At 36.8% G+C, this 27,491-nt stretch overlaps 4 protein-coding genes across 8 annotated transcripts; 3 read left to right on the top strand and 1 right to left on the bottom strand.

The window, feature by feature from the left end:
- Window positions 1-1,486: 1,486 nt before the first annotated feature.
- Window positions 1,487-8,043, top strand: LOC129320193 (TOM1-like protein 5). Of its 3 annotated transcripts, none has more exons than XM_054965467.1 (11): window positions 1,488-2,189; window positions 2,700-2,788; window positions 3,303-3,418; window positions 3,954-4,032; window positions 4,394-4,492; window positions 4,585-4,698; window positions 5,505-5,653; window positions 6,080-6,155; window positions 6,908-6,993; window positions 7,121-7,285; window positions 7,376-8,043. In XM_054965467.1, the coding sequence occupies exons 3-11, from the start codon at window positions 3,318-3,320 to the stop codon at window positions 7,725-7,727; spliced, it is 1,221 nt and encodes a 406-aa protein (XP_054821442.1). In that variant the 5' UTR covers window positions 1,488-2,189; window positions 2,700-2,788; window positions 3,303-3,317; the 3' UTR covers window positions 7,728-8,043. The 3 variants fall into 3 exon arrangements, with proteins under 3 accessions (XP_054821443.1, XP_054821442.1, XP_054821441.1); XM_054965466.1 differs by having other exon boundaries at window positions 2,694-2,788; XM_054965468.1 differs by lacking the exon at window positions 2,700-2,788 and having other exon boundaries at window positions 1,487-2,189.
- Window positions 8,044-9,721: 1,678 nt separating this feature from the next.
- LOC129320194 (serine/threonine-protein kinase SRK2A-like) lies at window positions 9,722-13,130 on the bottom strand. Of its 3 annotated transcripts, none has more exons than XM_054965469.1 (9): window positions 12,488-13,130; window positions 12,056-12,130; window positions 11,851-11,952; window positions 11,705-11,758; window positions 11,504-11,596; window positions 11,311-11,403; window positions 11,033-11,137; window positions 10,828-10,926; window positions 9,722-10,399 (listed from the first exon to the last, which is right to left on the bottom strand). In XM_054965469.1, the coding sequence occupies exons 1-9, from the start codon at window positions 12,605-12,607 to the stop codon at window positions 10,085-10,087; spliced, it is 1,056 nt and encodes a 351-aa protein (XP_054821444.1). In that variant the 5' UTR covers window positions 12,608-13,130; the 3' UTR covers window positions 9,722-10,084. The 3 variants fall into 3 exon arrangements, with proteins under 3 accessions (XP_054821444.1, XP_054821446.1, XP_054821445.1); XM_054965471.1 differs by having other exon boundaries at window positions 12,226-13,124; XM_054965470.1 differs by having other exon boundaries at window positions 12,056-12,402; window positions 12,488-12,505.
- Window positions 13,131-14,442: 1,312 nt separating this feature from the next.
- LOC129320192 (patellin-3-like) lies at window positions 14,443-17,363 on the top strand. The gene is made up of 4 exons (XM_054965465.1): window positions 14,443-15,883; window positions 15,972-16,096; window positions 16,185-16,320; window positions 16,853-17,363. Exons 1-4 carry the CDS (start codon window positions 14,648-14,650, stop codon window positions 17,102-17,104), a joined length of 1,749 nt encoding a protein of 582 aa, XP_054821440.1. The 5' UTR covers window positions 14,443-14,647; the 3' UTR covers window positions 17,105-17,363.
- Window positions 17,364-20,570: 3,207 nt separating this feature from the next.
- Window positions 20,571-21,232, top strand: LOC129321090 (defensin-like protein 1). The gene is made up of 2 exons (XM_054966825.1): window positions 20,571-20,727; window positions 20,845-21,232. Exons 1-2 carry the CDS (start codon window positions 20,673-20,675, stop codon window positions 21,012-21,014), a joined length of 225 nt encoding a protein of 74 aa, XP_054822800.1. The 5' UTR covers window positions 20,571-20,672; the 3' UTR covers window positions 21,015-21,232.
- The last annotated feature ends 6,259 nt before the right edge of the window (window positions 21,233-27,491 follow it).

Genomic DNA, 27,491 nt, shown 5'->3' with positions numbered 1-27,491 from the left:
GAGCATAACATGAAGAGAATTTTTTTTTTAAAAAAAAAACTCAGCCTCACAAGAATAGTGAAACGGTAAAGAATATGATTTAAGTTATATTGGTTCATTGATCAATCTGCTTTCTCAAATCCAGAGAAAATAAAAAAAAAAACTGAATTCCCAGACAAATACATCGAAACTGAGGACATTTTTATGTTGTAAGAAGAAAAGGCATGACCAAATAAATGAAAAATAGTGCTAAGTTTATAACATATGTTGCGGGGGCATAGCATAGCTCTTCTTGTCTCTCTGTAAGCCATGACACGTGTTTACAATAATTTAATAAAAGAATTAATTATTTAATATTTATAATTTTAATTTAATTATAACTTATTCTCTAAATTTTAACTCGTTATAATTTAATCTCTAAAATTTAACTTAATTATAAATTAATTTTTAAATTTTTTCTTGTTATTTAATCTCTGAAATTTTAATCAACCTCTTAAATATTAGTTTTTATATTTTAAAAAATAAAATTATAAAAAATTAAAAATAGTTTAAAATTTTAAATATTTATAAAGATTAAAAAAGTTTAATAGTTTAAAATATTAGTAATAAATTTAAAAAATTAATCCTTTTAATTTTATTTTTTAAAAATATAAGAATAAATATTTAAGAGTTTAAAACTTCAGGAATTAAATTACAAGAAACAAAGTTCAGGAATTAATTTATAATCAAGTTAAAAATTTAAAGACTAAATTATAATGAGTTAAAGTTTAGAAACTGAATTACAACTAAATTAAAACTACAAGAGTTAAATGATTAATATTTTTTTAATAAAAATGCAATAGAAATATACTGCTAAATATTACTCCTCATACAACAATATATTATATCTCTTAAAATTTTTATTTAATTCAAAGTATAGAATATTAAATAATTTTTATAATTATTTTTTAATTATATTCCTATTTCATTTATTATTTCTTTTAAAAAAAATAATATAGTAAAATTTTAATTATTATTACTAAAATACTTATATAAAGTATTTAATGAGAGTATAAAGATATAAATTTTTTAAAAAAATTAAATTTTTAATTAAATATTTTTTAAAAATTATGAATTAATTTCTAATATCCTATATTTTAGTAGGAGGGTGTAATTGTTAACGGTATCCTCAGTTTATTAATGATTCTTTATTCCCGGACACCCAACAAAATACATTTTCACGGCAACGGGTTTCTCATTTCCAAACGCATAAAAAAAAAAAAAAATGCATGGCGAATTTTCTGGCCAGCTTGCACCTATATTCTCTGTTGGTCGTCATCACCGGCAGCTTGATTTCGATGTTCTTCTTCAGACAATATTAATAAAAATTCTTAATCAGTTTTATCCAACACCTTATACGCGAATTTCTAGCAGTAGTATACACTATACAGATTGTATTATCCTCTCCCTCCTGTATAATCATATAGTTATCTGCCTAAAATTTTGTTCCTACCTAGGATATAGTTTATTTTCTTGTCAGTTAAAAAAAGCACAGTTTTTTCTGCCTGAATATTCATCAAGAGAGAAGCATGGCTTTTCACTGTAATCTGTCTTCACCGGTTCACCTATTGTAATCCTCACAGCTAGTTGGCTTGAAAAGGAAAGCAATGAACAGTGGTGTGTGTGATGAGAACGAGGATGGCTCTACAATAAATATCAGATTTAGCTTAGAAAAGAAGCTTTAGTGAGTAGGACAGCACATCAACACCTCATCTTGAGTCACTCATGGCGGTGCCCCTTCTTCTGTTTGCTTGACAAGTAAACTGCAACACCCAACCTTAGTTAGATTCCTCTCCAACCAAGTTTTCAATTATATATTTCTGTATTATGTTTAATCAAAACTGTACAATCTCTCTGCAATCTGTATTCTTCTTTGTCTGGTGGAGTTCTCCAAGCTCACAATTTGTTTCTGACATCTAAAATACTTGGTTCCCCGATTAAGAAATCCATATTCGAAAAAGGTTAAAGTTCAGAAAAAGAAAAAGCACCCTGAAAGCAAGCCCCAAAAAGAGAAAAGAAAAGCAAGATATAGCAAGAGAATTCATTGCGGTTGGGCAGCATTTGATCATTTACTTGTCATTTCTCCGTTGATATGCTGAAGCTCTTTAGGGTTTATCAGTGCATCTCCGGCTTCTTTCTCGTGGTCTCTGTCGTTTTATCCGTCTTTGCAGGTACATCATCGTTTTCGCTTGTCTTCCGTTTTCTGTTTTTACAGTAAATTTCTCTCTATCAAATCTTCTGATACTTATTTGGCCATAAATCAAATCTCCCTGTAATGAACGGAACTTCTGGTTTCTGAGGAATTAAGCCTCCTGAACTCGTATATCTAATTGGAATCATGTCTCTTGTAGGATTGTTGATATGTCTTAATTTAGATCTGAGATCAATGTCTTTCTTCCCTCCCAGTTTAAAAGCTTTGTTTACATTACATTTTTTATTGGCTTGATAAGGATACCTAATTGTTTATCCTTGCTTACCAGGGAAGAAAGTACGAACACTGCAAAATAATCTTCATCTCAGAACATAGTGGACTATCTTTTGTCATATAAATTGAATTTGACTGACTTCTTCATCCCTGATTCTTATTTTTGTTTAATCTTCTTTTATGCCACATCCCTACGTTGACGTTTGAAATTTGGTGAAGTGCTTAATATCTAGCCTTGGAATTTTGGTAGTTGCAGGGTAGTTCGTGACTCAACCATATTTCATTCTTTGGTAGCTAATATTGCATGCTGGCATTCAATTTAGGACTGCCTGTGTGCCAAGAACTGTATGTCTCTTTTCTACCACAGTCAATTTACTTGTTGTATGATGCAGCGTGATTTTAGATATGACGAAGGATTTTGTGACAGCAACTTGGTGTATATGCAATGTACGGGAACGACTATCTTCAACTTAACGAGAGCAAAAAATATAATCGCTTATAGTCTAACGTGATATGACACCCCAATTTCACTGCTCACTTCACAATTAGATGAAATTTGAACTCAGATTATGTGGTATTGGTTCTCAACTGAACTGATAAGTAGTCTACAATGGTGTATTCTTAAGTAAAGGGGGGAAATATTTGTTCTGGGCGTGATCTTTGTTATGTATTGTTTGTTAATGAAGTAATAACTCTTTTTCAAAAACTCCTGCAAGTTGTGTTCACTTCCCTTTGACAGAAGCTCATAAACCACCCAAGTTTGCTTCTCGATGTGCAATACCCATCATCCATTTTGTTTCTTGCTGGTTTCCTCGTCTAAAATATTTCGTGACTTCTAACTTTTTTTATTAATCTTCAGATTATCTGGAGACAGATGGCTGCAGAGCTCGTCAATGTTGCAACAAGTGAGAAACTGGCTGAAATTGATTGGATAAAAAATATTGAAATCTGTGAATTAGTTGCCCAAGATCAAAGGTACATGCAATGTTTTCATCACTTTGCATCGTGTTGCTTCTTTCTGATTGATGAGTGTCTTAAAAATTACTAAGAGAAATGGATAGCTGGCATGTGTTTACGAAGCCATTGCCAATTGTATTACATCAAACTAAATGATACACGTTGTTCGTATTTTTATGATTGGTTTTGAGATTGTTCATTTTATCATTGAAAGATAATCCTTGCCATTGCAAATGATCATTATAGCATGTTATGCCAAAATGGTTGCTGAGTTCTTGGGCCCAAATATGTATTCCTCAAATTTGTTTGTTTCTCAGAACACATTCTTAAATTAGAAGCCTTTGGTTAAGATGGTAAACAACTGATATCTGGTGCCTAACTTAGTTTGTAATACTAACTATGATGAGCAACACTTTTGTTTACTACCTCAACTTGCCTGGTGCCTGGTCCTGGCTGGTGTTTAACTAGATTTTGAACATAGATAAGCTCTTTAATGTGTCAGAATAATCAAAGCAATACCACTTTATTAACTGCATAGTTGGTGAACATGAAGGCAAGCCAGAGATGTTGTTAAGGCTGTCAAAAAAAGACTGAGTAGCAAAAGCCCCAATGCTCAACTTTATGCAGTCATGGTAAGTATAATAACTTCCATATATTTGGTGCCTGTTTGAATTTCAGTTTACATTTGAAAAAAGTACATTTGGAAGGTTCAACTATTTATTAGATTTGGCAAAAGCACATCTCAGATGTGGTTTGGATGTACTTTTAAGGGTTACCAAAACAGGCCCTTGGTTGTCATATTTCTTGTGGATTTTCTAAGCAGTTTGCCTATACACTAACATTATGAAAAATCAGAGTTTACTGCTACATAGTTTGAGCCACAACTGAACCTGAGAAGCTTGGTTACATGACGATTCTCCAACTGAACGTTTATGCTTCATGCTTCCGTGCTCTATGATTTCTTACTAAGCCATTTCTTTGTTAATTTTCTAGCTGTTGGAAATGTTGATGAACAATATTGGAGATCATATTCATAAGCAAGTGATTGATATGGGAATTATTCCCATTCTCGTGAAAATTGTGAAGAAAAAGGTCAGAATTAATCAGTAACAGGCTATTTCCTTCAGTGATTTTAATATTTTTTAGAACCTTGCAATGATTTTGTCCTTTTTCTTTAATTGCAGTCAGATTTTCCAGTACGAGAGCGGATATTTCTCCTGCTAGATGCCACACAAACATCCCTTGGTGGTGCTTCTGGAAAGTTTCCCCAGTATTATCATGCATATTATGATTTGGTGGTAGGTGCAGATATGCAAAACAAATTTCTAGCATTCTTATCGGTTGATGTAGATTCTGGAATTTGACTATCAGATGGTAGCTAGGCTGCTGGTGGCATGGGAAGACATAAGTGAGGTTCTTCACAAATATGATACTGAGAATTAAAAAAAAAAAAAGTTGTATATAAACTTTTGCTTTCCTAGATGAAATCATAGGTAGATGTGTTTTTGGCCTCGAAATCATAGGTAGATGAAACTGATATAGTACACATTAATCAGTCCGAGTCAAAAATTGCATCTACTACATGATCTGCATTATGGTAATGGTGAGTCAAATGATATCAAAATGGTTACAGTTTTATTTATGATGTTTTATTGTTAGGATCTTGCTAGTTTTTGAAAATGAGGCAATACTGATGGCAACTGATAGTGGCTTATTTGTCCCATATCCGGCAGATGGTCTGCTAATATGCTAAACATGAGACTTTCAGGACCCTTTAGTCCACCAGCTCTCTCTCTCTCCTGCTAATAAAACTGTTCCAACAGATATCTTGTTACCCTTTAATGATCCAACTTTAGGGTGCAGGAATGTTTTATTTACTGACTTAAAAATAGTCTTCTTTTTCTTTGCACAGTTCTGGCCGTGGCCATGCAATTTTTTTTTTTTAAAATATCTTGTTACCCAGATTAAAGACAACCTTCACCTTCGGCAAAGTATTTAAATGGGAGCACTTTTTTTTTCCATTGTTGATATTATTTTCTTCTACATCCTTTAAATGCTAATGCTGAAGCTAAACACAATTACTACATTTGTCTATGTTTTACAGAGTGCTGGTGTGCAGTTCCCTCAAAGTGCTCATCTGGTCCAATCAAATCATGCCAGTTCTCAACCGAGCGTACTGAATGGGGAGCAGGACTCACCTAGAGTTGAAGGGATTGCTCAGCAGGCAGAGTCTCAGGATGTCCCTGAATCTAGGTGACTTTGCTTTTATTTATTTATTTATTATTATGTACTTTATGGTTTATGCTTATGTTGCCCTGGATCTTTAGGAGCCATATTGGATGTTGTTCTCATTATTTTTCCGCTATACACTCAAGACACATCTGGTTAAGAAACCGCTGAAATATCTAAACGAATATGTTATGATGTGAAGGTTTTTCTTTTTCAGGGGCAGTGTGGATAAATAATACGATATAGCCAAACGTACTGTTTTAGGTTAAGTAAAATGACTCAAAAAGAGATAAAGGTCAAATCCAATTATGATCCTTTTTCTGCTAATTGATAAATTGAAAACGGACATTGATTGATGTGGGTCTAGTGAACTGCCTAGAAAATGTATTCTTATCGTCTTATCTTTTTCTGGTAGAGGAAATATCTTAATTCTGCAGGTATTTTTTGCAGCATTATTCAAAAGGCTAGCAATGCATTTGAAGTTCTAAAAGAAGTCCTTGATGCTGTTGATACTCAGCATCCTGAGGTACGTTAAGAATCTACTTAGCTGGAACCAGAATTTGGCATTCCAACTTCCAAGAACATGATTCACATTTTTTTTTCTCGATTTAAAATAAATATAAGATTGCACTGACATGCGTCTATATACTTTTTTTGTGAAAAGGCTAAACTTCTTTTATCTGTTTTTTGGGTCCTTGGTATGGACAGTTTAGTTGTTTGGTAGCAATAATCTTATAATGAGCGATATTTTTGTCTCAAGTTATCAGCTTGTCTATAGGAATAAAGATAAAAGTGAAAAACTCACGAGTGTTTTCGGATAAGAAATTTCTGATGTGGAGCTTGACCTTCTGGTATCACTCATTGGTGAACATTCAAGATTTCAGCATAGTAAATCCTGGGCCAGATTGCCAGACCAAGAAAGAGAGTATTCTACACAAACACCTACATGCGTGATGTTCGTTAAAGTTGTAGTGAAAATATCCAGACACGTTTTCCTTAACGGCACCATTTTTGTAAAAATTCACGATAACGTCACGAAAGGTTTAGCAGTAGGCTTTTACATTTTAAAAAACAACACAAGGAGATATCTTCAAGATTGTAGACCATCTAAAAGTATTGAGACGTTGAGCTGCTGTAGGAAGGAATTTGTCAGCGGTGTATGATAATCTTTAAATGTTGCTTATGTAGTAGTATTTTCTTAAAATGTATTTTTCGATCCAGTGAATAAAGACACATCACCATGTGCTGATAATCTGAAAGTATGTTGTGTCGTTTTAGGGAGCAAGGGATGAGTTCACCCTTGACCTTGTGGAACAATGTTCATTTCAGAAGCAAAGGGTAATGCATCTTGTGATGAGTTCTCGGTGAGGCTGTCTTAAATTTCTCTTTTGTGCTTTAGGCCTTTATATTTCTTCTGTCCTCTCCTTTCTGGATTCAAAACGGTTCCAGGGATGGATTGTAATGCCCGTTTGCTTTAAATTTCTTTTGTAGTGATGAAAGAATAATTTCTCAAGCAATTGAATTAAACGAGCAGCTTCAGAAAGTTCTTTCTAGGCATGACGAACTTCTGTCAGGCAGAGCTATTACAACAACTGCTAATCGCCTTGAACATGAAGCAGTCGAAGAGGAAGAGGAGGCTGAACAGTTATTCCGAAGGTACATTACCTGCTCTTTTAAACCCGCTGTTATTATTGACTTTTAAACACTTGCTTTTGAAAATTTCATCTCTCTGATAATTCCTTGAAGATTACGCAAAGGAAAGGCTTGTGCAAGGCCTGAAAATGAACAGACTGCATCCGAGTTACCTCCTTTGAGCGTGCTTGAGGAAAGATTGAATCGTCCACTTATAAGACCACTCTCTTTGGAGCCATCTCGAGAGGCTGATATTCGTTCTTCACCTGCTGTAAATTCAGTTCCAAACGCAAATCATGCTCGTGTCGCAATTCCTCCCCCACCTGCAAAGCACATTGAGAGGGAGAGATTTTTCCAGAAGAACAAGATGGATGGTTCTGCTTTGGCTGCCCACATGGAGGGCCTCTCCCTGCACAGTCGTAATGGCAGCCACTCCCACAGCGGAAGCTTTGATTCCAGTGACTGATATGCGAACGAGAGGCCCTGCTCTGCTTCCGTTGACCTTTTTTATCTTTCGAAGTGGGTTTTGGAGTTTTAGTTACGAGGATTTTAAGATTTCTGTTTTAGGCTGCTTCTCCATGGTGGGTTCACAATGTGAAGTGGGAAAGGAAAAAACGAACAACAAAACTTCTTGAGCTCGTAAGCATTCCAGTCTGTGTGTCTTTCCTACGGTTTGTACTTCTCAGTTCTCGAGTGCAGGTTTGGTAATTTTGGTTGGATAAACTATTCCTTTTGATTGTTTTCTTCGTATTTTGTTATAAGTTCTTGCACTTTTTTCAATATTTTTATTCTTAAATAAACAAAATATAGAAATTTTAAATAAACGTAAAGTACTGAAAAATAAAAGTGTAAGAATTTAAAATATAAAAAAAAAGTGTAGGAGTTTATAATAAAATACAAACAAGGTGTAGGAATCAAAAATTTTTTTTTTTCTTTTACACTTTATAGGGTGCTAGTGCTGCATATTATCTCTTTACGTCCTTGACTGTATCTTCGTTTGTAATTATTTTTGTTTGTTACGTCTTTCGGCTCTGAAGTCACGTGCTTGTATCCTTTGTTTTGCGGGAACCAATTATATTATAAATAAAAAGTTCAAGAGTAAAATAATTTTTTTATAGACAGAATAATTATTTACAAAAAATAATTTGACTTAAATCCAAATATTGAATTTATGATACAAAAGAAGATGATCGTTAGTTTCTCTAAATAAAAAAAAGAAAGAAAAGAAAAAAGTTATATGTGCATTCATTTAGTCCTGTGCATTAATCACCTTTTAAAAACATAATTTGGTTTACTTTATAAGTTATTAGTTGATAGGATTATTTTATTTTAAATTAAAATTCTCAACCTATCTTAAAAAGTAAGAAAGAGAAAAATAAAAAATAATATTATATTATTTGTTTATTTTTTACTTTTTATTTGAGGTTATATTTAAAATTTCACTTACTTTTATTTATTGTATTTTTGTTATATTGACATTAATGAAATTAATAAAAATGATTTATAAATAGAATGGGAGAAAGTATTATTTAAATTATTCATTCTCATGAATGCTCCGGATAAAGAGGTCATTGTTGCCCAGGAGCACAGCAAGTTGAACATTAAAAAACAAGGCAGGTCAAAGCATGATCTCTTAAAGTTTTTTGCAACTATTTGCTGGACCCTATAAGAAGTCAGATGCAAGCGCTTATTTGAGGGAGTACAAGTTTCAGCAAACCATATTGTTCATACCAGTACTTTTCTTCTGACGGAGAATGCCAATATGGATGTATACAAACATGCAATCTTTCAGGGCACCACTACCAGGAACACAGGATGGATTAGACCACCCCCACGATGTGTTCGGATGGACGTTGATGCGTCAGTCACTTCCTCCAAAAATGCGGCTTGTGGTGGTGTAGCCAGAGGCCACAATGGGGATTGGATGCTGGGATTTCGGCGTAGGTTACACACTACCAGTTCATGCTGCTGAACTTCAAGCGATTAAAACTGTTCTGGAGATTTGTAAGAATCGAGGCTTTAACACAATTCAGTTATGTTCTGATTCATTAGAAGCTCTTAATTTAGTGTTCAGATATAGTGGCCAAGATCATCGGTTTAGAGAGATCATCAATCCGACCAGGGATCTTATCTACGATTATTGGGATTTAGAGTTGCATTTCAGTTGCAGAGAAAGCATCCACTGTGCGGACATTTTGACGAAGGCTGGACATAGATCTAGTAATAACACAACTATTTTCCTTAATATTCCTCCAGGCTCTGTTCAAGCTGTGCTGGAGGATAAGGCAATTAGTGCCTGAATTGCTGTAATTTTATTGCTGTTTGCTTTTTTCAACCGTTAGCTTCTTTTGTAAAATATGAGAGAGAGAGAGAGAGAGAGAGAGAGAGAGCAGCTAGTTCGAAATCTCAGATCTACCTGCCAAGACGAGGACTATGTTCCCAATTCCCAAAGGACCAATCTACACAAATGCCAAAGCTTTTACTAGGTGCATGCATTCTTTTTCACAGTTCACTGTCAATATCTACATGTATTGTTCTGTTGTTTTAAATCTTACAGCAACCAAGTCAGCAGAAACGCAGAATACGAAAGAACATTTGGCCATCTGCTACAGAAATAGGAGTAAACGTTGACCGTAACAGGACAAGACAGCTCAAGCATGGAATCGATGGCCGAAGCAAGTAGACAGTACATGAACATAGCCATTAAGTTAGCCTATTTCACGTTTATATTATTAGACTTTATGAAATTATGATACATCTAAATAGGTACTTAACTGGCATGCAATTTTAATGCTTTCAACTAGTGCATAAGAATTGTGTGGCTCAACTGACTTGAAATTCTCCGCTTGCGTGAACCTCCTTCACCCTCTTGTCGTACTCATCTTCTTCATCCTCTTCTTCCTCCACATCATCTTCCGCTCCTTCTTCTTCACCTTCCCAACCAAAACCTTTGATGGGCCTGGATACTGGAGGTGGGCTTCTTGCTTCCCCAACAATTCTCATTATTTCCTCCACACTCTGAGCATAAAAGCTTGGATTGTCTCTCTGGTAATAGACTGCCTGCGCTGATTCAGTTAGTTCCCTCGGAAGGTTCTTTAGAAACCATGGGTGGATCTTAATTTCCTTGATAGTTATTCTCTGAAACCGACAATGAGAGTGGCCTGTCAGTTAAGCTCCATATGAACTCCTAAATCGCTTATTTCAAAAATGCAAATAATTTTATGTTGCAAAGTATCTTGCTTGGTGGAAACCGCAAGCTCATCATTGACCCGATACTCATTAGTTTTTTCTCCATGCCCTGAAGCTTCTAGATAATCCTCCGCAAGGGAAGATGAAGGGCAGTGGAAGGTGATACAGAAGACCAAAATCATTCTTCCAAAGACAGGATATGGATCCATTGTCTCGCTATTTAGAAAATAAATGTATTACACGCATTTTGATAAAATAAAGAAGGGATAAAATGAGAGTAAATTATATACCCACTTCCATAATTCTGTCACTCTCTTATATTGAGATTATCTGCAATATTTTAGTCACTAGGCATATCATAAAATTTTGTAACATACCCTCAACGGATTAGCCACGAATATGCGAGAGAGGAGGTGCCTGCAATCTTGAGATATGTGAACATAATCTGGGATTTTGTATTGAACAGCCATTATTCGCTGAAGAAAAGAACAAGAGGAAAGAGAGATATACAATTGGCGTGAGAAAAAATCTCAGGAACAAAAAAAAAACCCGGAAGCGACATTGAAAAAGATAAATAAACACCTGGATTGTTTTCCGGAAATTCCTAGGGTCATCCTGGTCCTCAAAGGGATATGCTCCAACAAGCATGACATAAAGAGTCACCCCACATGACCACACATCAGCCAACTGAGTCAAGATAAGAAGCGAAACATCATTATAAAATTTTAAAAAAGTTCGCTAATTATTAATATATACCTTGGAACACCTAAAAGCTACCGATAATATTCAGCAGGCAGGACAGGTGTAGTTAAATGCAATATATATGAAGCAGAACCAAGGAAATCTGAAAGTTATATTACCTTGCCATCATATTCGCGCCTAGAAAGAACTTCGGGTGCTATATAAGCTGGAGTTCCAACGGTAGACTTGGGTCTTGAATGCAGCAAAGATGACTAAACCACATACAATATAGCACTCAACTAACTATAAATTTGTCACCAAAGTGGACAGAGTCATAACCTTCGAATTTGAAGATATTGATATTCCCAATACCTTGGAATAACCAAAATCGCAAATTTTCAAGCGAGGAGCAGGACTTCCATCCAAGAGGGTATTTTCAAGCTTTAAATCTCTGTGGCATATTTGCTGCAGAACAAGAGTGGAAACACAAGTTCTCATTTTGAGCGTTTCTGAAAACTTTGAGAAGAGGCCATATTTTTTTGGTAAACTTGGGAAGTGAAGATAAGTATATACCATGGCGTGACAGAAATTGACACCAGATATCAGCTGCTGAAAGAAATATCTAGCCTGAAAAGTCAAAGAAACAAAATGAGAGATAACAAAAACAATAGTAATAACACTAAAAGCAAGAGATTCTCAGAGTATGTCAACTTATTAACCTCGTCTTCACTGAATCTTCCAGCATTGCAAATCCTCTCAAATAGTTCTCCTCCAGCCGCATACTCCATTACTATTGCCAGATGTGTGGGGGTCAAAATGACCTGAAAAATATGAATCCGATTGAAATAAGTATATTAAAAGGCAGCATTACACCGCAAGTGAAAATTGATTCAGCAGGTCAATATTAATAACTAAAGTACTTGCCTCCTTGAATCGAATTATGTTGGGGTGTCGAAGGGACCTGTGGTTCATAATCTCTCTGGCCACGTTCTCATCAATCTGGGATTGAAAATAGAAACTATTTAGAATCACATGTCTCGAGAAAGGGACTTCTCATTCGTCAAGTCCCAACATTGAATTATGATCATGAACACCTGTACTGCTTGATCGCTAAGACTAGCGAAATTTGTTAATTTTTCTTCATGAAACAAGACCCTGTCAAATTGATACAAAACCAGAACTCCCACATCAGGGGATCCTAAGCTAATCGTCAGAATGCATAAAGTCCTTCGTCATTCCGAACCTCCAAATGCAACATAACCGCGATAAATCTGACACTTAAAGGATTCGTTAAAACTATTATTTTCTGGCAAGTAGTCAAACACAGTGATGATGATGATGATAACATCAACAAACCTTGTGGCCACGCTCGATATATTTCATGGCGACTAGCTCCTTGGTCTCCTTGTTTCTCATAAGCCTTGCCACCCCAAAATTGCCGGCTCCCAAATCCTTCACCTCCTCGTACTTATCCATACCGTCCAATCTCCGGCGGTATTTCGTCAAGCGGAGCAATCGCACCAATTAGGGAGGATTCGTCTGAATAGGCGATCAAGCCCGTTCCGAAATCAGGACGTTGGCGGGGCTACAGAGAAGGAAGGGGAATGGGGAATTTATGGGACTCGGAGTGAGGGGAGCGGGGGAGGAGAGTGAGCACGTGGAAGCGAGGTGAGAGAAAGGATTAGAAAATTGTGGAAAAAGAAAAATCAGAATGTAGGAGGAGCCCGGACCTGGTTGAATCCAGCGAGTTCCTTCCTGGGTTGCTCGGGGAATGGAATTTTGGTTTTGGTTTGGAGTCGACTCAGCCGAGTCTCAGCATTGAGATGGAATGCCATTGGATCTCTAAAAACGCCGTAGTGATAGGGGGACTCGAGGTCTGCCTCTGACTTCGTGATTGGCCTTTTGACAAGGTATATCCTGCCCTTTTGACTTCCTGCTTTTTTTTTTTTTTTTTCATTCCCTGTCCTGTCAAAGGCTTCGACCCACCCCATATGGAAATTGCAGGCGGTGAGAACCAAGTCGAGAAGTAAAAAAGAATAGAGAATATAAAATTTTCTTGAATTATCAATTCAGTCATTAAAATTTATTGATTCGAACCAATAGAACGCAAGAACTAAATTATAATAAATTGAAAATTGAAAAGTTATATTATTTTAAAGAAGGAAGAAGAATGAAAATATGAATACGGAGAAGAAGCAGCAGAGCTTGACTTGATTTGGTGAAGTGGCATGGCGGGAGTGGGTGGTGACCTGGCAGTGAGGGAGAGGCCTCCAATAATTGAAATCAAAAGTTGGAATGCTCTTCCTCTGTCAAACCCTGTCGGCTGATCCCACTCATCTGCCTCCTGTCCATACTTCCTGTCCTTTTAATCCCACTCCACTGCCACTTCCCTCCTTCCCTTCTTATTTACATTTCACACTTGTTCCTTTTCAAACCCTTCATCTTCATTAACGTCTTCACAAATAGAGAAAGAGACGAGATAGACTTAAAAAAAAAAAAAAAACACCCGACAGTGCCACGCTACGTGCTTCCTCATCACCACGTTTTGCCCCCAAACCCGCCCCTTTGAAGGGGACCTCACGCCCCATGTCTGCCCTTATCCACAATCTTTCAATTGGGCCCTATCCAAAATTACACAGCCCTAGTCCGATAGGATTTGGGCCTGACTACGTGAAGCCCACATGCAAAATGAGAGCCCAACAATGCCGGGGGCCCATGGATGACTCGGTCAGTGCCACCGGTGGGCCTGGGGGGAAACTGTTTTAACGGTCTAAAATGTCAGGCACAGCTAGGCGGTCTCAGTCACGAGGAAAAAGACAACTAATTTGTCACGCATCCTAGGTGACTGTCCCAACAATTAAAAGCCTCAACGTTCTTCCCTGCGGAACTGTAAACGGCCAAACCCACTCCTCTTTTCTCTTTCTTTCTTTCTTTCTTTTTTTTTTTTGGGTTTAAAAATTGGTTTATGGGGCGTTCCCGTTGGGAACTCCATTCCCCCCCCCCCCCGGCGAGGTCGAAAAAAGGGCCGTTCCTGATTTTTTTTAAAAATGAAAAAGGAGAGAGGAAGGGACCCGGCGAAGGTGAGGTGGGGGAATGCCAAGTTGACAGTGCTAATGCGAGTGTTGGTGTTAGAGGAGGAATGATGAGGCCGGCAAAAGCGCCGATAATTAGTGCAAATAACGGCGTCACCCAATGCCACCTTTCTATGATGTGTAATGCTGGGCTTGAAATGGGGGGTCCCACGTAACTCCTCGTTTCTTATAATTCCACTGGCCCCTTCCCGTTATGGTCCTGCACTCATCCCTTCTCTCTCTTTCTCTCTGTCTCATTGCTCATTCCCCGTCACCCACACCGGCACAACACCCCCCCCAGCATCTCCTTATATAACTCCCCCATTTGTTTCCCAAATCATCTTCTCCTGCTTCCTCTCTTCCTTCCGCATTTTCATCCCTTCCCTTCCCCTCCCCAGAGCCCTTCCTAGTTTTCCTTGGTTGTTGTTATACGCCGTCATCCACCATGGCCGACGATGCTGCCAACCCTGCTACCCAGGAGGCATCTGTGCAGGTCCAGGAAGTGGTGCTCAAGGATGTTCCTCAGCCCGAGAAGACCGTCGACAAGGATCCCCAGTCTGTGCTCGACGCTGCGCCCTTGAAGCCGGTCGAGGAGACCGCCGAAACTGAGGTGTCGAAGCCCGGAAGTGAGGGTGACGACAAAATGCCTGAATCTGGTTCCTTTAAGGAAGAGAGTACTAGAGTTGCTGACCTTTCTGATCACGAGAAAAAGGCTCTCCAAGAGCTCAAGCAGCTCGTCCAACATGCCCTTAACAAGCACGACTTCTCTGCCCCTCCCAACCCGCTTGAGCCTCCTAAAGACGATAAGCCTGAGCCTGCGCCCGCTGCTCCTTTCAACGACGATGACAGCAAGACGCAAGAGCCCATTCAGGAAAAGCCTGCGGAAACTGCGGACCCCACCAAAACAGAGGATCGACAAGAAGACAAGAAGGAGACCGCATCGCAGGAGGTCGTGGATTCCACCGCGGTTGATGACAAAACGGTCTCTCCTGCTGTTGATGACGACGGAGCGAAAACCGTGGAAGCCATTGAAGAGAGCGTGGTGGCGGTTTCTTCTGCTGTTCCTGCGGAGGAGCCGCTGGCGGCCAAGGAGTCAGAGGGCGCAGCCATTCCTCCGCTAGCGGAGCCAGAGACCAAGGAGACCAAAGACGAAACTCCGCTACCACCTCCGCCGCAAGAAGTGTCCGTTTGGGGGATACCGCTGCTTGCTGACGAGAGGAGCGATGTTATTCTCTTGAAATTTCTGCGTGCAAGAGATTTCAAAGTGAAAGATGCGTTCACTATGATCAAGAACACAATTCTCTGGAGAAAAGAGTTCGGAATCGACAAATTGATGGAAGAAAACTTGAGCGACGATTTGGAGAAGGCGGTATTCATGCATGGGTTAGATAAGGAAGGCCACCCCGTGTGTTACAACATCTATGGCGAATTCCAGAACAAGGAGCTTTACAAGAAGGCGTTTTCCGATGAGGAAAGGAGGCTCAATTTCCTGAGATGGAGAATTCAGTTTCTGGAAAGGAGTATTCGCAAGTTGGATTTCACTCCCGGTAGCGTGTCCACCATTGTGCAGATTAATGATCTGAAGAATTCTCCTGGACCTGGTAAATGGGAACTAAGACAAGCCACCAAACAGGCCCTTCATTTGCTCCAGGACAACTATCCTGAATTCGTGGCCAAACAGGTACTACTTTTGAATTTCTCCTGCATTGATCAGTTCAGTGAATGGATAACGAGTGTGTAACTTAATCTCAAAATCTATCACGCGGCAGATTTTCGTCAATGTGCCATGGTGGTACCTGGCAGTGAACAGGATGATAAGCCCTTTTCTCACTCAGAGAACCAAGAGCAAGTTTGTATTTGCGGGGCCTTCCAAATCTGCAGAGACCCTCTTGAGGTAATATTTCAAAGACTTAAAATTTGTTTGTTTCTTGAATTACATTAGTTAGAGATTTCAACTAAATTTGCTCCCCGGACTTGCGCAGATACATAGCCCCGGAGCAACTTCCGGTGAAGTATGGAGGACTAAGCAAAGATGGGGAGTTCGGCAATACTGATGCTGTCACTGAAGTTACCGTTAAGCCAGCAGGAAAGCATACTATAGAATTTCCGGTCAATGAGGTGCGTTTCGTTTTCATCGCCACTGTTTGATTTTTTGAGAATCCAATGAACGACGGACGCATCGGAATGGTATCTTTCTTAGGATTCCTCTGTCCACGAGAGACAAATTGTGTAATTCACCCTTCGTTTATTTCACATGCTCGAACCAACATGCTGAGCAAAACTATGCTCTGAGAAGAAATAACTTATTCCTATAATCTAACTGGAATATAATTAAATAAATAAACATATAAACTCGAAAGCCGCAGCTTCCTTTTGTCGTTTCTGCGGCCATATATGTCCGGCACTGCCGGATTTATTTCATCTAGTTCTTAATAGCTAAGAGCCAAAGCAGTCCCGGCTTTCTGATAAACTGATTAGCTCGGTTGATATAAACAAAGTGAGTTGAATGTAAACTTTGTCAAATATCTTAGTTTAATGCCAAAAAGAAGTTTTTGATGTTGATTTAACCTGTTGTTATTGTTATTATTATTATTATTATTTGGTTGTCGTTATCATTAATGGAATTTGTTGTTTTTGGGAGAGCTTGCAGAAATGCCTTCTGTCTTGGGAGCTGAGAGTGATAGGGTGGGATGTAAGCTACGGAGCAGAGTTCGTGCCAAGTGCTGAAGGAAGCTACACAGTGATTATTCAGAAGGCTAGAAAAGTGGCTTCATCGGAAGAGCCAGTGGTTTGTAATAGTTTTGAGATTGGTGAGCCTGGGAAAGTGGTTCTCACCATTGACAATCCAAGCTCCAAGAAGAAGAAGCTCTTGTATCGCTTGAAAACCAAGTCTTCTGCTTAAACATGAATTTTGACAACTAGGAATGCCTTTTTCTTATGAAATTGTTATGGGGTATTATATGGGATCAAAATCATATATATTATGTATGTATACTCTGTGTTTTTTTAAATTATTATTTATTATTATTGTTTTTGTTATTGTCAAATATCAAAGTTCATTTTCATATTGGAGGTGAAGGAGGAGGGGGTATCTTTTGAGATGTGAATTGTTTTTGATGATGTATAAATTGAAAGAAATTTGTGGTGGGTCTTTTTCTACATCTCTATTTCTATTTGTCGCATTCTTTGCACTTAGGCATAATGTGCCTAACATGTCATCATGGTTGTGTTTTTTTCAAGATAAAAACGAGGCAAATATCCATGATTGACAGGGATATATAGATGCACTATAGATTCTTTAGTAGCATCAAAATATGCGTTTTAATAACATAATATATTCAGCTGCGTAATTTTCCTTTTGAATAAGAATTTTGAAGTGGGAAATTAGATTCAATCTATATTCAGCTGCGTATTTATTTCAGATCGGCTGGCTGTGTTTACCATGACTTCTGTTGTCTTGTTGTTTATCTAGTTTTACTACGTTAGAAATCATCAACGTACGCTCTTTAGCAAACAAAAATAACATTTTTTCCCCATGAAATCTATCAAGGGAAATGAATGCAAATTATAATAAAGACCAAATGCTTAATGAAGAGTGAAGGATTCGCATTTGACTGAGACATGTAGCAGAAGATAGCCCATGTGGAAGGGTAAGACAAGGATGGACCCACGACATATTGAAAGGGTTGCTTTTGGCACCGAATATCATCATCAATAAAGCCCTCAGACAGGCGATTAGTGTCTGTGTCTGCGGGCTTAAAAATTGCTTTTATGAATAGAGTATTTAGTTTTTCAAACGGACTTTTGCGACTTTTAAGGCATCAAAGTCCCACCTTCATCATTTACACCAGCGAGCTGTTCCTTGTTGCATTATTGAGTTAGGTAAAGGCGTCCACCATTTGGTATCACTTCCATTCATAGCACAAGCACGCATGCAGCTCCTAAAGAACACATTACAGTTCTGTTCTTGCATCAAAACCAACCCAAAAAATTAAAAATAAAGAACACAAGTGGGAGGTGTAAGAAATGCACACATGGGGGGAAGCTAATGATTATTTTATAAAGAATTCTAGTTCATTCTGAGTTGAGTATCATTTCATGATGAGGAATGGTAGCTAATAATCTGGCAAAGCTGTGTAAAGGGAGACCTTAGCTGTTCCCAGATACGTAAAGCAACCCAGCTGTGTATAGTGAGGTGTCTTCTTTCTTCAACATTTCCAGACTTTTGCTGCCAATTTGACATTACTTTACTGCCGTTGGCTCACCCGCTTTCTTTCTTTTCAGTGACTCACTTCCTTGATCATCATCCCTACAATGCCCCATATCCTATATCTAAAAGGTGATCCTCACAATCACAAAAACATAAAACAAGTATTTTTGCTCGTTCAAGGAGTTCTCAATGTCGAGTGTTGCATCTAACACCAAAAACTCCAATCAATAACAATCATTTGGAACAGAAAGGACAGCGCAAACTAAGGAGGGCGTGGGGCACTCAGTCCTTTTAATCAATTCCCTTGCAATCATACTCTCACGGATTTGACACAGAAACCGCATCCTTTTACAAATTGCAATCTTACTCTCCAGACTCTGTAGGTTACACCTGTTCAAAATGCAAGTGGCACATTGGTGTTTCCTCTCATCTCTGCACAGCTACACTCAATTTTGAAATTAGTCGTCACTTTATTTTCTCAAACTCATCCTTATATTTTCCAAGATGATTTGACTGCTGGTCCCAATGATTTTCAAATGTTAAAATGTTAGTCGTCGTCATGTCCGCAAGGCATAACTTTATGATGAGGTGTCAAACTGCAAGCTGATGTGGCTGACATGCAATCCGATGTCAGTCTCTTTTTTCATTTCTCATTCCTCCTTCTCCTTCCCTGTCGTCTTGACAAGAGATGAGAGAGAGAATGATGAGCAATGAGAAGCAATCTTGTTATTTCCTTGTTCTTACGAGAAAGAGAGAGAGCCAAGAAACTAGCGAGACCAGTTGGTGGAAGAATCATGATATCATGTGAAGTTTTGTTCAATTTAATGGCAAGATTTCGGAGAGCTCATTATTCACATAGAACACCTTTAGAGCTTCACACGTGTTTCAAAAATGAAGAGCCACTGTTCTATGTTAACATACACCCCCCCTTTCCTCCGAAATAGTCCTGTAACGTAACCTAGTGGGTGGTGTATCTAAAGTCTAAACACTAGACAGTATTTCGAGTTGTGGCTAAATATTGCAAGCCAACGAGTGCATTTTGTTGGTGCTGCAGCTATTTCGTCCCCGTCTCTTGTCCTCATCTCATTGGTCCTGATGATTCATTTTTGATGAGATGTCGCGTTCGGAGTCCCTCTTCAAAGATTGACACATGGCTTTAACACTACTGTGGCTAAAAATGAACATGTATTCTAGTTGGACCATTCATGCTTGTACAGTGCCGACAGCTGAGTCACGTCAATATATGCTTTTCATGAACTCCTTTAATTTCGCCGCAGCACTAAAACAAGAAAAAGACTACCAAACCGAGCCCGTAAATGGCTTCCATTTGCCATGTCAGCACAAAATTGACATCACAGGGACTACAATTTTAACTTTTCTGAAGTGTGAGGACTAACTCTGAAATGGAGGGGAAACTAGCTAGCTATGTGTATGCATGGGGCTGGGAATCATTTTGAGCAAAATTTAAACTATGATGACTGACTTAAAAATTGATTTCCCTTCTCTTTTTACAAGCATACAGAAATATGATAGAAAAAGTTTATACAAAAAAATAAAAGAAAGAAATGATAGAAAAACCAAGTGTGAAGTCGAAGAGATCAATAAGATCAGAAGAAACAAACTGGAAAGCTAGCATATATAATGGCAACAAATACCTAGTGTTATTGGGAATTACCTCTCACCATTACATAGCACAAATAACAATACATTACAGCTTACAGAGACCTGTCCTGTGTGAACGGAGAGAGGGCAGCTGCAGGCTTGCATGTGACCTCTGAATCGCTGTCAACAAAGGTCTGGAAAATTGGATTCCTTTACATCTTCCGTGTCACTGAAGATCGATCAAATGCATGCAGGGAGAGCTCAGGCTCAACATTGGTGTACTCTTATAAAAACAAAAAATAATAAGTTTTTCATAAATTTGAGCACCGTCATCCAACCTTTCATACCTCGAAATAATCAAACCACGTGAAACTCGAAGTTGGATCCTTACCCAAATCCCATCTGCTCCAGAAAACCCCAAAACCTCAGATTGCTTCATCTGAAAACATACATATGTGGTCACGGGCCTCGCTGCACCTGTCGCGTTTTCACGTGACCAGATGCCTTCTTTACTATCTGCTTCAAACTCGCAATATATATATATATATATATATCAGAGCATCACACATTTCCATCTTACACAGTTCAGCTCATAACTCATAAGTAAAATTCTGTTTCTCTAAAATATTACTCATCAATTTTTAGCTAACTGCAAAAGATGAAGAGGAAATCATTTGGGCTCTTGCTCCTGCTCTTCATAGTCCTAGCTTCTGGTAAGATTCTATATATTTGTATGTATGTATGTATGTATGTGTGGTGCTCGTTGTTTTTGGTCATTATATGTAAGTGATGAATGATAATATATGCGCATATATTTTGGTTGAGAGCAGAAATGGCGGTGCAGACAGCAGAGGGGAGGATGTGCGAGTCGCAGAGCCACGGGTTCAAAGGAACATGCATGCGTAGCCACAACTGTGCGTTGGTGTGCAGGAACGAGGGATTCTCCGGCGGGCGGTGCCGAGGGTTCCATCGCCGCTGTTTCTGCACTAAGCTTTGTTGAATCTAAACTACCCCCAATACCAAATAAAGATATGATCGTGCTGATGTTTGTTATCGTTTTCATAAGGGATCCACGTTAGCTACCGTAAGAAAGTGATAATGACAAGTTGTACGTGTTGGTGTTGAGAGCGGAATGTATATTCAGAAGCATCATCATGTGGTCATAACGTCTTAAGTACTTTCTTATTGTACTTCATTCTCTCCTCATGGATTTGCGACAACGTCTGCGTGCTACCTGTCTTACGCCCTCCTGTTGGGTTTTTAATTTTAATTTTTTAACATTTAGCTTTAAGGATATAGTAACTGCAAACACTCCCTGGTCGAGTACCATAAAAGAGTCAAGCTCTGGTGAAACAAGATTCGTTCAAACAGGATTTACAATTTCCAGCAAAACAAAAATTTTCTTCAGGGAATATGGGTTGATAGCACAATATAATATGCTGCCACCAACACGACTTAAATGCGCTTTTTTGGTTCCTCTAGTTTTACCCCTTTTTTTAATTTGGTCTCATAAATTGAAAACGCTCATTAAAAACGAAAAAAAAAAAACGGAATGAGCTTTTTGGAGAAAACAAAGTCAAGTAATTTTTAAATTTAATATTAAATTTTAAACGCATCATGATAGAAGATGACAAAAAAGAATGAGATACAGGAATAAAATTACATGGTATTTTTTATTTTTAAATTAGCAGGATAACTTAATTTCCCCCCTAAAATTAGGGAGTATATGTGCTTCCAAGTTAAAAAGTTACAATAAAATAATATCATTGTGTGGCTACATTTTTTTAATTTGAAAGGGGGAGCGTGTTTACGTTTACAATTGCTCAAAGACAAAGGAAAAATGACTACTCTTTATGATATAATAATAATAATGTATTTGATTGATGAAAATGTATCTAAAGCTTCTTTTTTCCTGAAAGGCAATATTCCAGTTCAATAAACAAAATGTCCGATTAAGCGTGTACCACGAGGGAGGACTCCGGCCAGCCACAAGTCTTGATTCTCGAAAAGGGGAGGAGCTTGATTTTAATTAACAAAAATCACAAGGGCCAATGTAATTTTAGTATTTTAATGTGCCTGTATGGCGATTCTTCCCCGTAGAGTTTGAGCCCAACAGAATCAAACCGGATATAAACAAGGAAACAGCTATCCAGCAAGCACGTCCAGCCCACGTGAATGCCATACCAAGCTATGGTTTGAGTCACTCTATCTTCTTGTTTGATTTTGCATCACTCCGTATCTCAGATTTTACTCATCTAATTTGTTGATCTTTGTACTTTATGATTCGTCATGGGACTGATTTATTTTAAATTATTACAACTTGAAGGATTGAATAGTAACCAAAATAAAACTAGAGGGAATAAATTATTAATGGTTCATTTAATTATAATTTATAAAATACTCTCCCATTTAAAAAATACATTTTTTGAAAGGTTAGAAGTTAAAAAATATAAGATATTTTTTAAAACTATCCCTGATAAACAAATTACTTCATGTTTATTTTAAAATAAAATGATTTATTAAATAAAAATAAATAAAAAAAGATTGTGTTACTTTAAAAACATATAATTATTTTATTAGGGGATGAGATTAGGTTAAAAATACTTTATATTTTTTAACTGAAGGAGTATTTCATAAAAGCAACCTGATTTTTCAATTCAAACTTAGCTTTTTAAAAACGTAAGTATGCTGTTACTTATATTAATTAGTATTATAAATGCAATCTATCTCATTTTTGTAAACTTGATTGTTTTAATTATATAAATCAAAAACAGATATGTGACGGTATATATGATGGTGAAAATTAATATAATTACTAGTTTTTTTTTACCAAAATATAATTACTAGTTATTTGATTTTTTTTTTCCGAGAGAAGAAGCGGAATGATGCATTTATTAATATCTGAGAGACAAAAGAGGAGCAACGTATACAGAGCATTTGTCAGAAGTTATTAATTTAGCAAGCCAGAGATTTGCAGTCACTTGTGCCGTTAACTAATCTAAATGGAAATTAAATGCTGGCTAAAGTTTTTAAAAAATCACTGCAGTGCAACGTAGGATTCTTCAAAAGACAAGGATTATTTGGGGTCCCAGGAACAAGAATGCAGGGCCAGGCCTACCAAATCTCAAGTGTGAAGCCACGTCCCTCCCCTTGGGCCATGTAAAACAAGTAAATAACTGGGGTAATCAAATTTCGAGACAGCCTCATCACCGTCCCAAACTCTCCTCACACTTTCCCATTCTAGTGCTCTGATAACCTTATAATAAAACACTATTCCTGTTATAATCCTTTCCTTCTTTAACTTCATCACTCGTAAACTAAGCTCTGTGTCTGTCCGTTAGCTCTGGAACCAGCATCTACGTGCTCTTCCCTATGGATAATTGAAAACATATTCGGTTGGTGAGTTCACCATTTATACCAGGTGTCGCGCTTGCATGTGAACACACATTCATTTTGTCTCACCGACCTTGCTGCAAATTCCAATGTTCTTCATAACTTGAAAGCTCTCGATTGTATATGGTTCCATTATATAATATCTATCTCGTTCATCCTCTTTTGGGCTATAAATACTGGATGATAACCCACTCACCGACACACACACAGATCCAGTACACCTCCCATAAATCTCAGTGTTCGCTGGTGATGACGGACAAGGGACGATTCGCGGGGCTTTTCTTCTTGCTGCTTATTCTCCTTGCTTCTCGTAAGCCTCTCTGGAGTTCCATATATTATGACTGTGAACGTATATAGATTTTGATCGAAATGTGGGGTTTAATAATATAATTAATATGTACTTATTCTGCTGTAAACTGAATGAATGCATGCAGAGGGGACGGTGGAGGCGAGGCACTGCGAGTCAAAGAGCCATCGGTTCAAAGGAATGTGTGTTAGAGACCATAACTGTGCATCGGTGTGCCTCGTCGAGGGCTTCACCGGTGGCAAGTGCCGCGGTTTACGTCACCGTTGCTTTTGCACCAAAGCTTGTTGATATATGCTTGCACTTGGTGTACTTTCAGCAGGTTGGCGTTGTCGTCGTGCCTTTTAGTTTCATGAAATAAAGTCTTCTCCTTCTTTCTGTAATAGCTGCTTGACGCTTTCTGGAATTTCATCCCCGTGCTCTCCCAGTTGTGGGATTGTGTTTTGCCCACCCTGCCGCTTCTGCATTTGTCTGCCTTCAATGTCAGACGAAGCTGCCGCTTATCTTTTTACCGATACTGATTCTGTTGTCTTAAAGAAGGATCCATATCCTCTCCATACATTCTCTCCATACCTCTCTCCCTACGTGATCGCTGCCGTCCATATATGAGTACCTTGATCCAAAGGTTCTCACTTTGCCGAGGCAAATATTTAATTCGCACGTTCGACTCGCTTCTGCGATGAAGAGAAGATGCGGTTCCCAACAGTTCCAAGACCACGGCACCTATCATCTTCTAACTTCTTCAATAGAAGCACAGCATCCATCTCTTAGATACTCCCTTCGTTTTCTTGTATTGAAAAAAAAATATTATATAATTTAAAAAAATAATTAACCATAATAATTATGTTTAAAAATAAAAAAAATAAATTGAAATGTACTATGTGTATAACATAAGCATACATTAATTATTTCTATTTCTCGTTAATATAAATTATGAGGGGTGATTTAAAAAATATATAATAAATATTTATTAAAATATATAATTTTACTTATAAAAAAATAAGTATAAAATAATAATATTTTTATAAATAAAAATATATTAATATTAAATATTGTGATATTGAATATACTCTGCTGACAATCCTTTCCCTGTACGCACTGTTTTTCACTTCTTCTTGAATGGTTCTCCTTTTGCGTAGTTTGATGATGCCAGCACAAAATTAAAAGACATTATAAATGTACAGATTACAATTGAAATTAGTGATAAATTAAAGTCAATTTCTGAATAAATTAATTAAAATGATAGTTAAGCATTAAACTTTTAAATTTGTTAACGTTAAACTAATAAAATAAGAGATTAATTTTAGAATGATTAAAATAAAAATATTAAAAGTAATCAATTAAAATAACTTTCAATTCACAAACAATTAAAGTCAACTAAAAAAGAGTGTTTTAGAGTCTTAAATCCTAATCTCTTAATTGCTTCCTAACCCTCTTACTACCATATTAATTGTATTAAAATTTAGTTTTAATAATCTGATAATCTAAATTAATCAAAAGTATCTTCTAATTACTAATAATTCTAATTAATTTAATTAAAGCAAATTATTACTTTAATTAATTGATTGCATTGGAAATTCTAACCTATGAGGATTACTTAGGTCCATTAGATACATTCTTATTCTAATGACAAATTAGCTAAACTAATCAAAGACTACTAGTTCTCAAGGTTAAATTTGAATCTCCTCTTTCAATATTCAATCAAAGTGCCCAAATCTCATCTAATGGTGGCTAATCACTAAACAAGAACAATATAGCTCGAGAACAAGTAATCAAAACTTCATTTCTCAACAACTAAATGATATATCCAAGGTTATTTACACAAATAAGTACCTAGTCCTTTAGAACAAGAAAATTTAGCTATACATAACTTAAAGGAAAAGAAGGAGAGAAAATGAGTTAGAATGAAGATTTGCTCTACTTCTTCTTGACCCAAAGCTTCAAGGCTTCTCCTCAAATTGCAACAGCTGAAAGGTGCCTCCTTTGGTTCAAAAAAATAAGTTATGTAAGTTAATTTCGCACATAAAATGAACCTATGCGTTTTTGCATTTTCGTTTGGTGCTATAGTACTCCTTTAGTGGTGCCATGACACCCGTGAGCGATTCTAAAAATTTCAACAATGTCCAGGAACTTTTTCTTTTGTATTTTGAATTGAAAAGCACATTTTTCTTATCTCTTTTCTCTTTCTTGCTTTGATGTGTCATACCCCACCTGTTTATAATTAATAAATATGAATAAAATGTTTACTTATTTTAATTTTTATCATTTCAAAATTTTTTTTAAAATATTATAATAAATTCATACGAGACACTTAGTTAATTTTTCTTTATAAAAATAAAAAAATATTTTTTTAATTGATGACTCTCAAAATATAATAAAAAATATATTAATAGTAATATAAGATAGAGAGTCATCATTTAAAAGGTTGCTACGCAGATTTAGAAGGGAAGAAATAAGTATTTTCGTAGTCTAATAATGGAGTTTTGGTAAGATCTGAGTGAAATTCCTCCTCCGCGTGAATTTTTTTTCCTTTTGGCCAGTACTTGGAGCAAATTAGGGAAATGCAACACGCGGATTAAATATTTGACTTAGCAAAGCGGAACCGTTGGCTCAAGGTAATAGTGGATGGACGACGGAGATCACATAGGGAGAGAGGTACGGAGAGAATATATGGAGAGGATCTTGATCCGTCTTAAGAAAGCTCTTTTGGCTAAATTAAATTATGCAAAAATTCTCTTGATATATTTCTATACAACTCACTCCATTTTTAAAACTTAACAAACGACCCTTGAAGTTTTAAATTTTTGCAAAATAAGTCAATTATCTTATTATTTAACTAACCATGTATAATATGTTATTGATTAACTGCTCCTTTGTTAAGCTTCACTTGTTTATTTATTGAACTATGTCACATATAAATGAATTCCATATCACACCATATTATTTTACTAAAATAATGGACTAATTAACAGCAACAGATTTATCTGCATAAATGTAAAAACTTAAAATATTTTATAATAAAACTCTAAAGGTAAGTTTGAAAGTATATAATGAAACCAAAAAGAATAATCATTAATAAAATAAAATGTGGTGAAATGGAAAGGAGTGAAAAAGAACAAAAACATTCCATTGTTTGAGAGTTTCATCAAGAAAATAAATAATTTTATTTAACTATCATTTAAGAATAATTATAAAATTAATAAATTTGAGTTAGATATAATTATATTTTTTAGTTTTGAGAAAGGGGGAGTGAAAGAGTGGGAGGGGGTGAGAGGGATAAATGTAATTTTGTAAAAATATTACTCGTATCATAAAAAAAAAAAATTTAGGGTGGTCAAGAATGGTTTGAAAAGCTACCAAAGCCTTTCTATTCTTTTTTAAAAATGTTTCTCAAACCTGTAAGGCTTTTCAGCCATCTCATCTCATCCCATGCCATTCCATCTTAAAAAAAAAAAAACAAATCCCAAACATTACATACGAGGGTTATCCTCGTGGCAGCATACAACTCAAACTTCATGGAGGTTATATAGTGTCTAGTGATTTTTTGTATTTTGTCAAAACATGTAGTCTAATCATAGTTATGTAAACAGTAATAGATATACAGATTTGAACACCAATGGATCAATATCGGGCCTTCGCATCCCCGCGAAACGCAAAGGTGGCCTGGTCTATAGGCAAGGCTTTTTCCATCTACCCGTAATGGCCTAAATACAAAGTAATGCTTTGGCATTGGTTAGTGTATTTAATACTGATTTGAAGCATATGCGAAATCGAAGAAGA

This window comes from Prosopis cineraria, unplaced genomic scaffold (genome assembly GCF_029017545.1).
Source record: "Prosopis cineraria cultivar Desert tree isolate PC_DT_omini unplaced genomic scaffold, ASM2901754v1 PC9, whole genome shotgun sequence".
NCBI lineage: Eukaryota > Viridiplantae > Streptophyta > Magnoliopsida > Fabales > Fabaceae > Prosopis > Prosopis cineraria.
This window is presented reverse-complemented; position numbering and strand designations above follow the sequence as displayed.

Coding starts and splice junctions, on each gene's coding strand:
- LOC129320193 (XM_054965468.1), top strand. CDS start 3,318: ATGGCTGCAGAGCTCGTCAATGTTGCAACAAGTGAGAAACTGGCTGAA. Junction 4,699..5,504: donor ATGCATATTATGATTTGGTG/GTAGGTGCAGAT, acceptor TATGTTTTACAG/AGTGCTGGTGTGCAGTTCCC. Junction 6,156..6,907: donor TTGATACTCAGCATCCTGAG/GTACGTTAAGAA, acceptor GTGTCGTTTTAG/GGAGCAAGGGATGAGTTCAC.
- LOC129320194 (XM_054965469.1), bottom strand. CDS start 12,607: ATGGATAAGTACGAGGAGGTGAAGGATTTGGGAGCCGGCAATTTTGGG. Junction 11,953..12,055: donor ACATAATTCGATTCAAGGAG/GCAAGTACTTTA, acceptor CATATTTTTCAG/GTCATTTTGACCCCCACACA. Junction 10,400..10,827: donor TCGTGGCTAATCCGTTGAGG/GTATGTTACAAA, acceptor TGTCGGTTTCAG/AGAATAACTATCAAGGAAAT.
- LOC129320192 (XM_054965465.1), top strand. CDS start 14,648: ATGGCCGACGATGCTGCCAACCCTGCTACCCAGGAGGCATCTGTGCAG. Junction 15,884..15,971: donor CTGAATTCGTGGCCAAACAG/GTACTACTTTTG, acceptor ATCACGCGGCAG/ATTTTCGTCAATGTGCCATG. Junction 16,321..16,852: donor TAGAATTTCCGGTCAATGAG/GTGCGTTTCGTT, acceptor GAGAGCTTGCAG/AAATGCCTTCTGTCTTGGGA.
- LOC129321090 (XM_054966825.1), top strand. CDS start 20,673: ATGAAGAGGAAATCATTTGGGCTCTTGCTCCTGCTCTTCATAGTCCTA. Junction 20,728..20,844: donor CTTCATAGTCCTAGCTTCTG/GTAAGATTCTAT, acceptor GGTTGAGAGCAG/AAATGGCGGTGCAGACAGCA.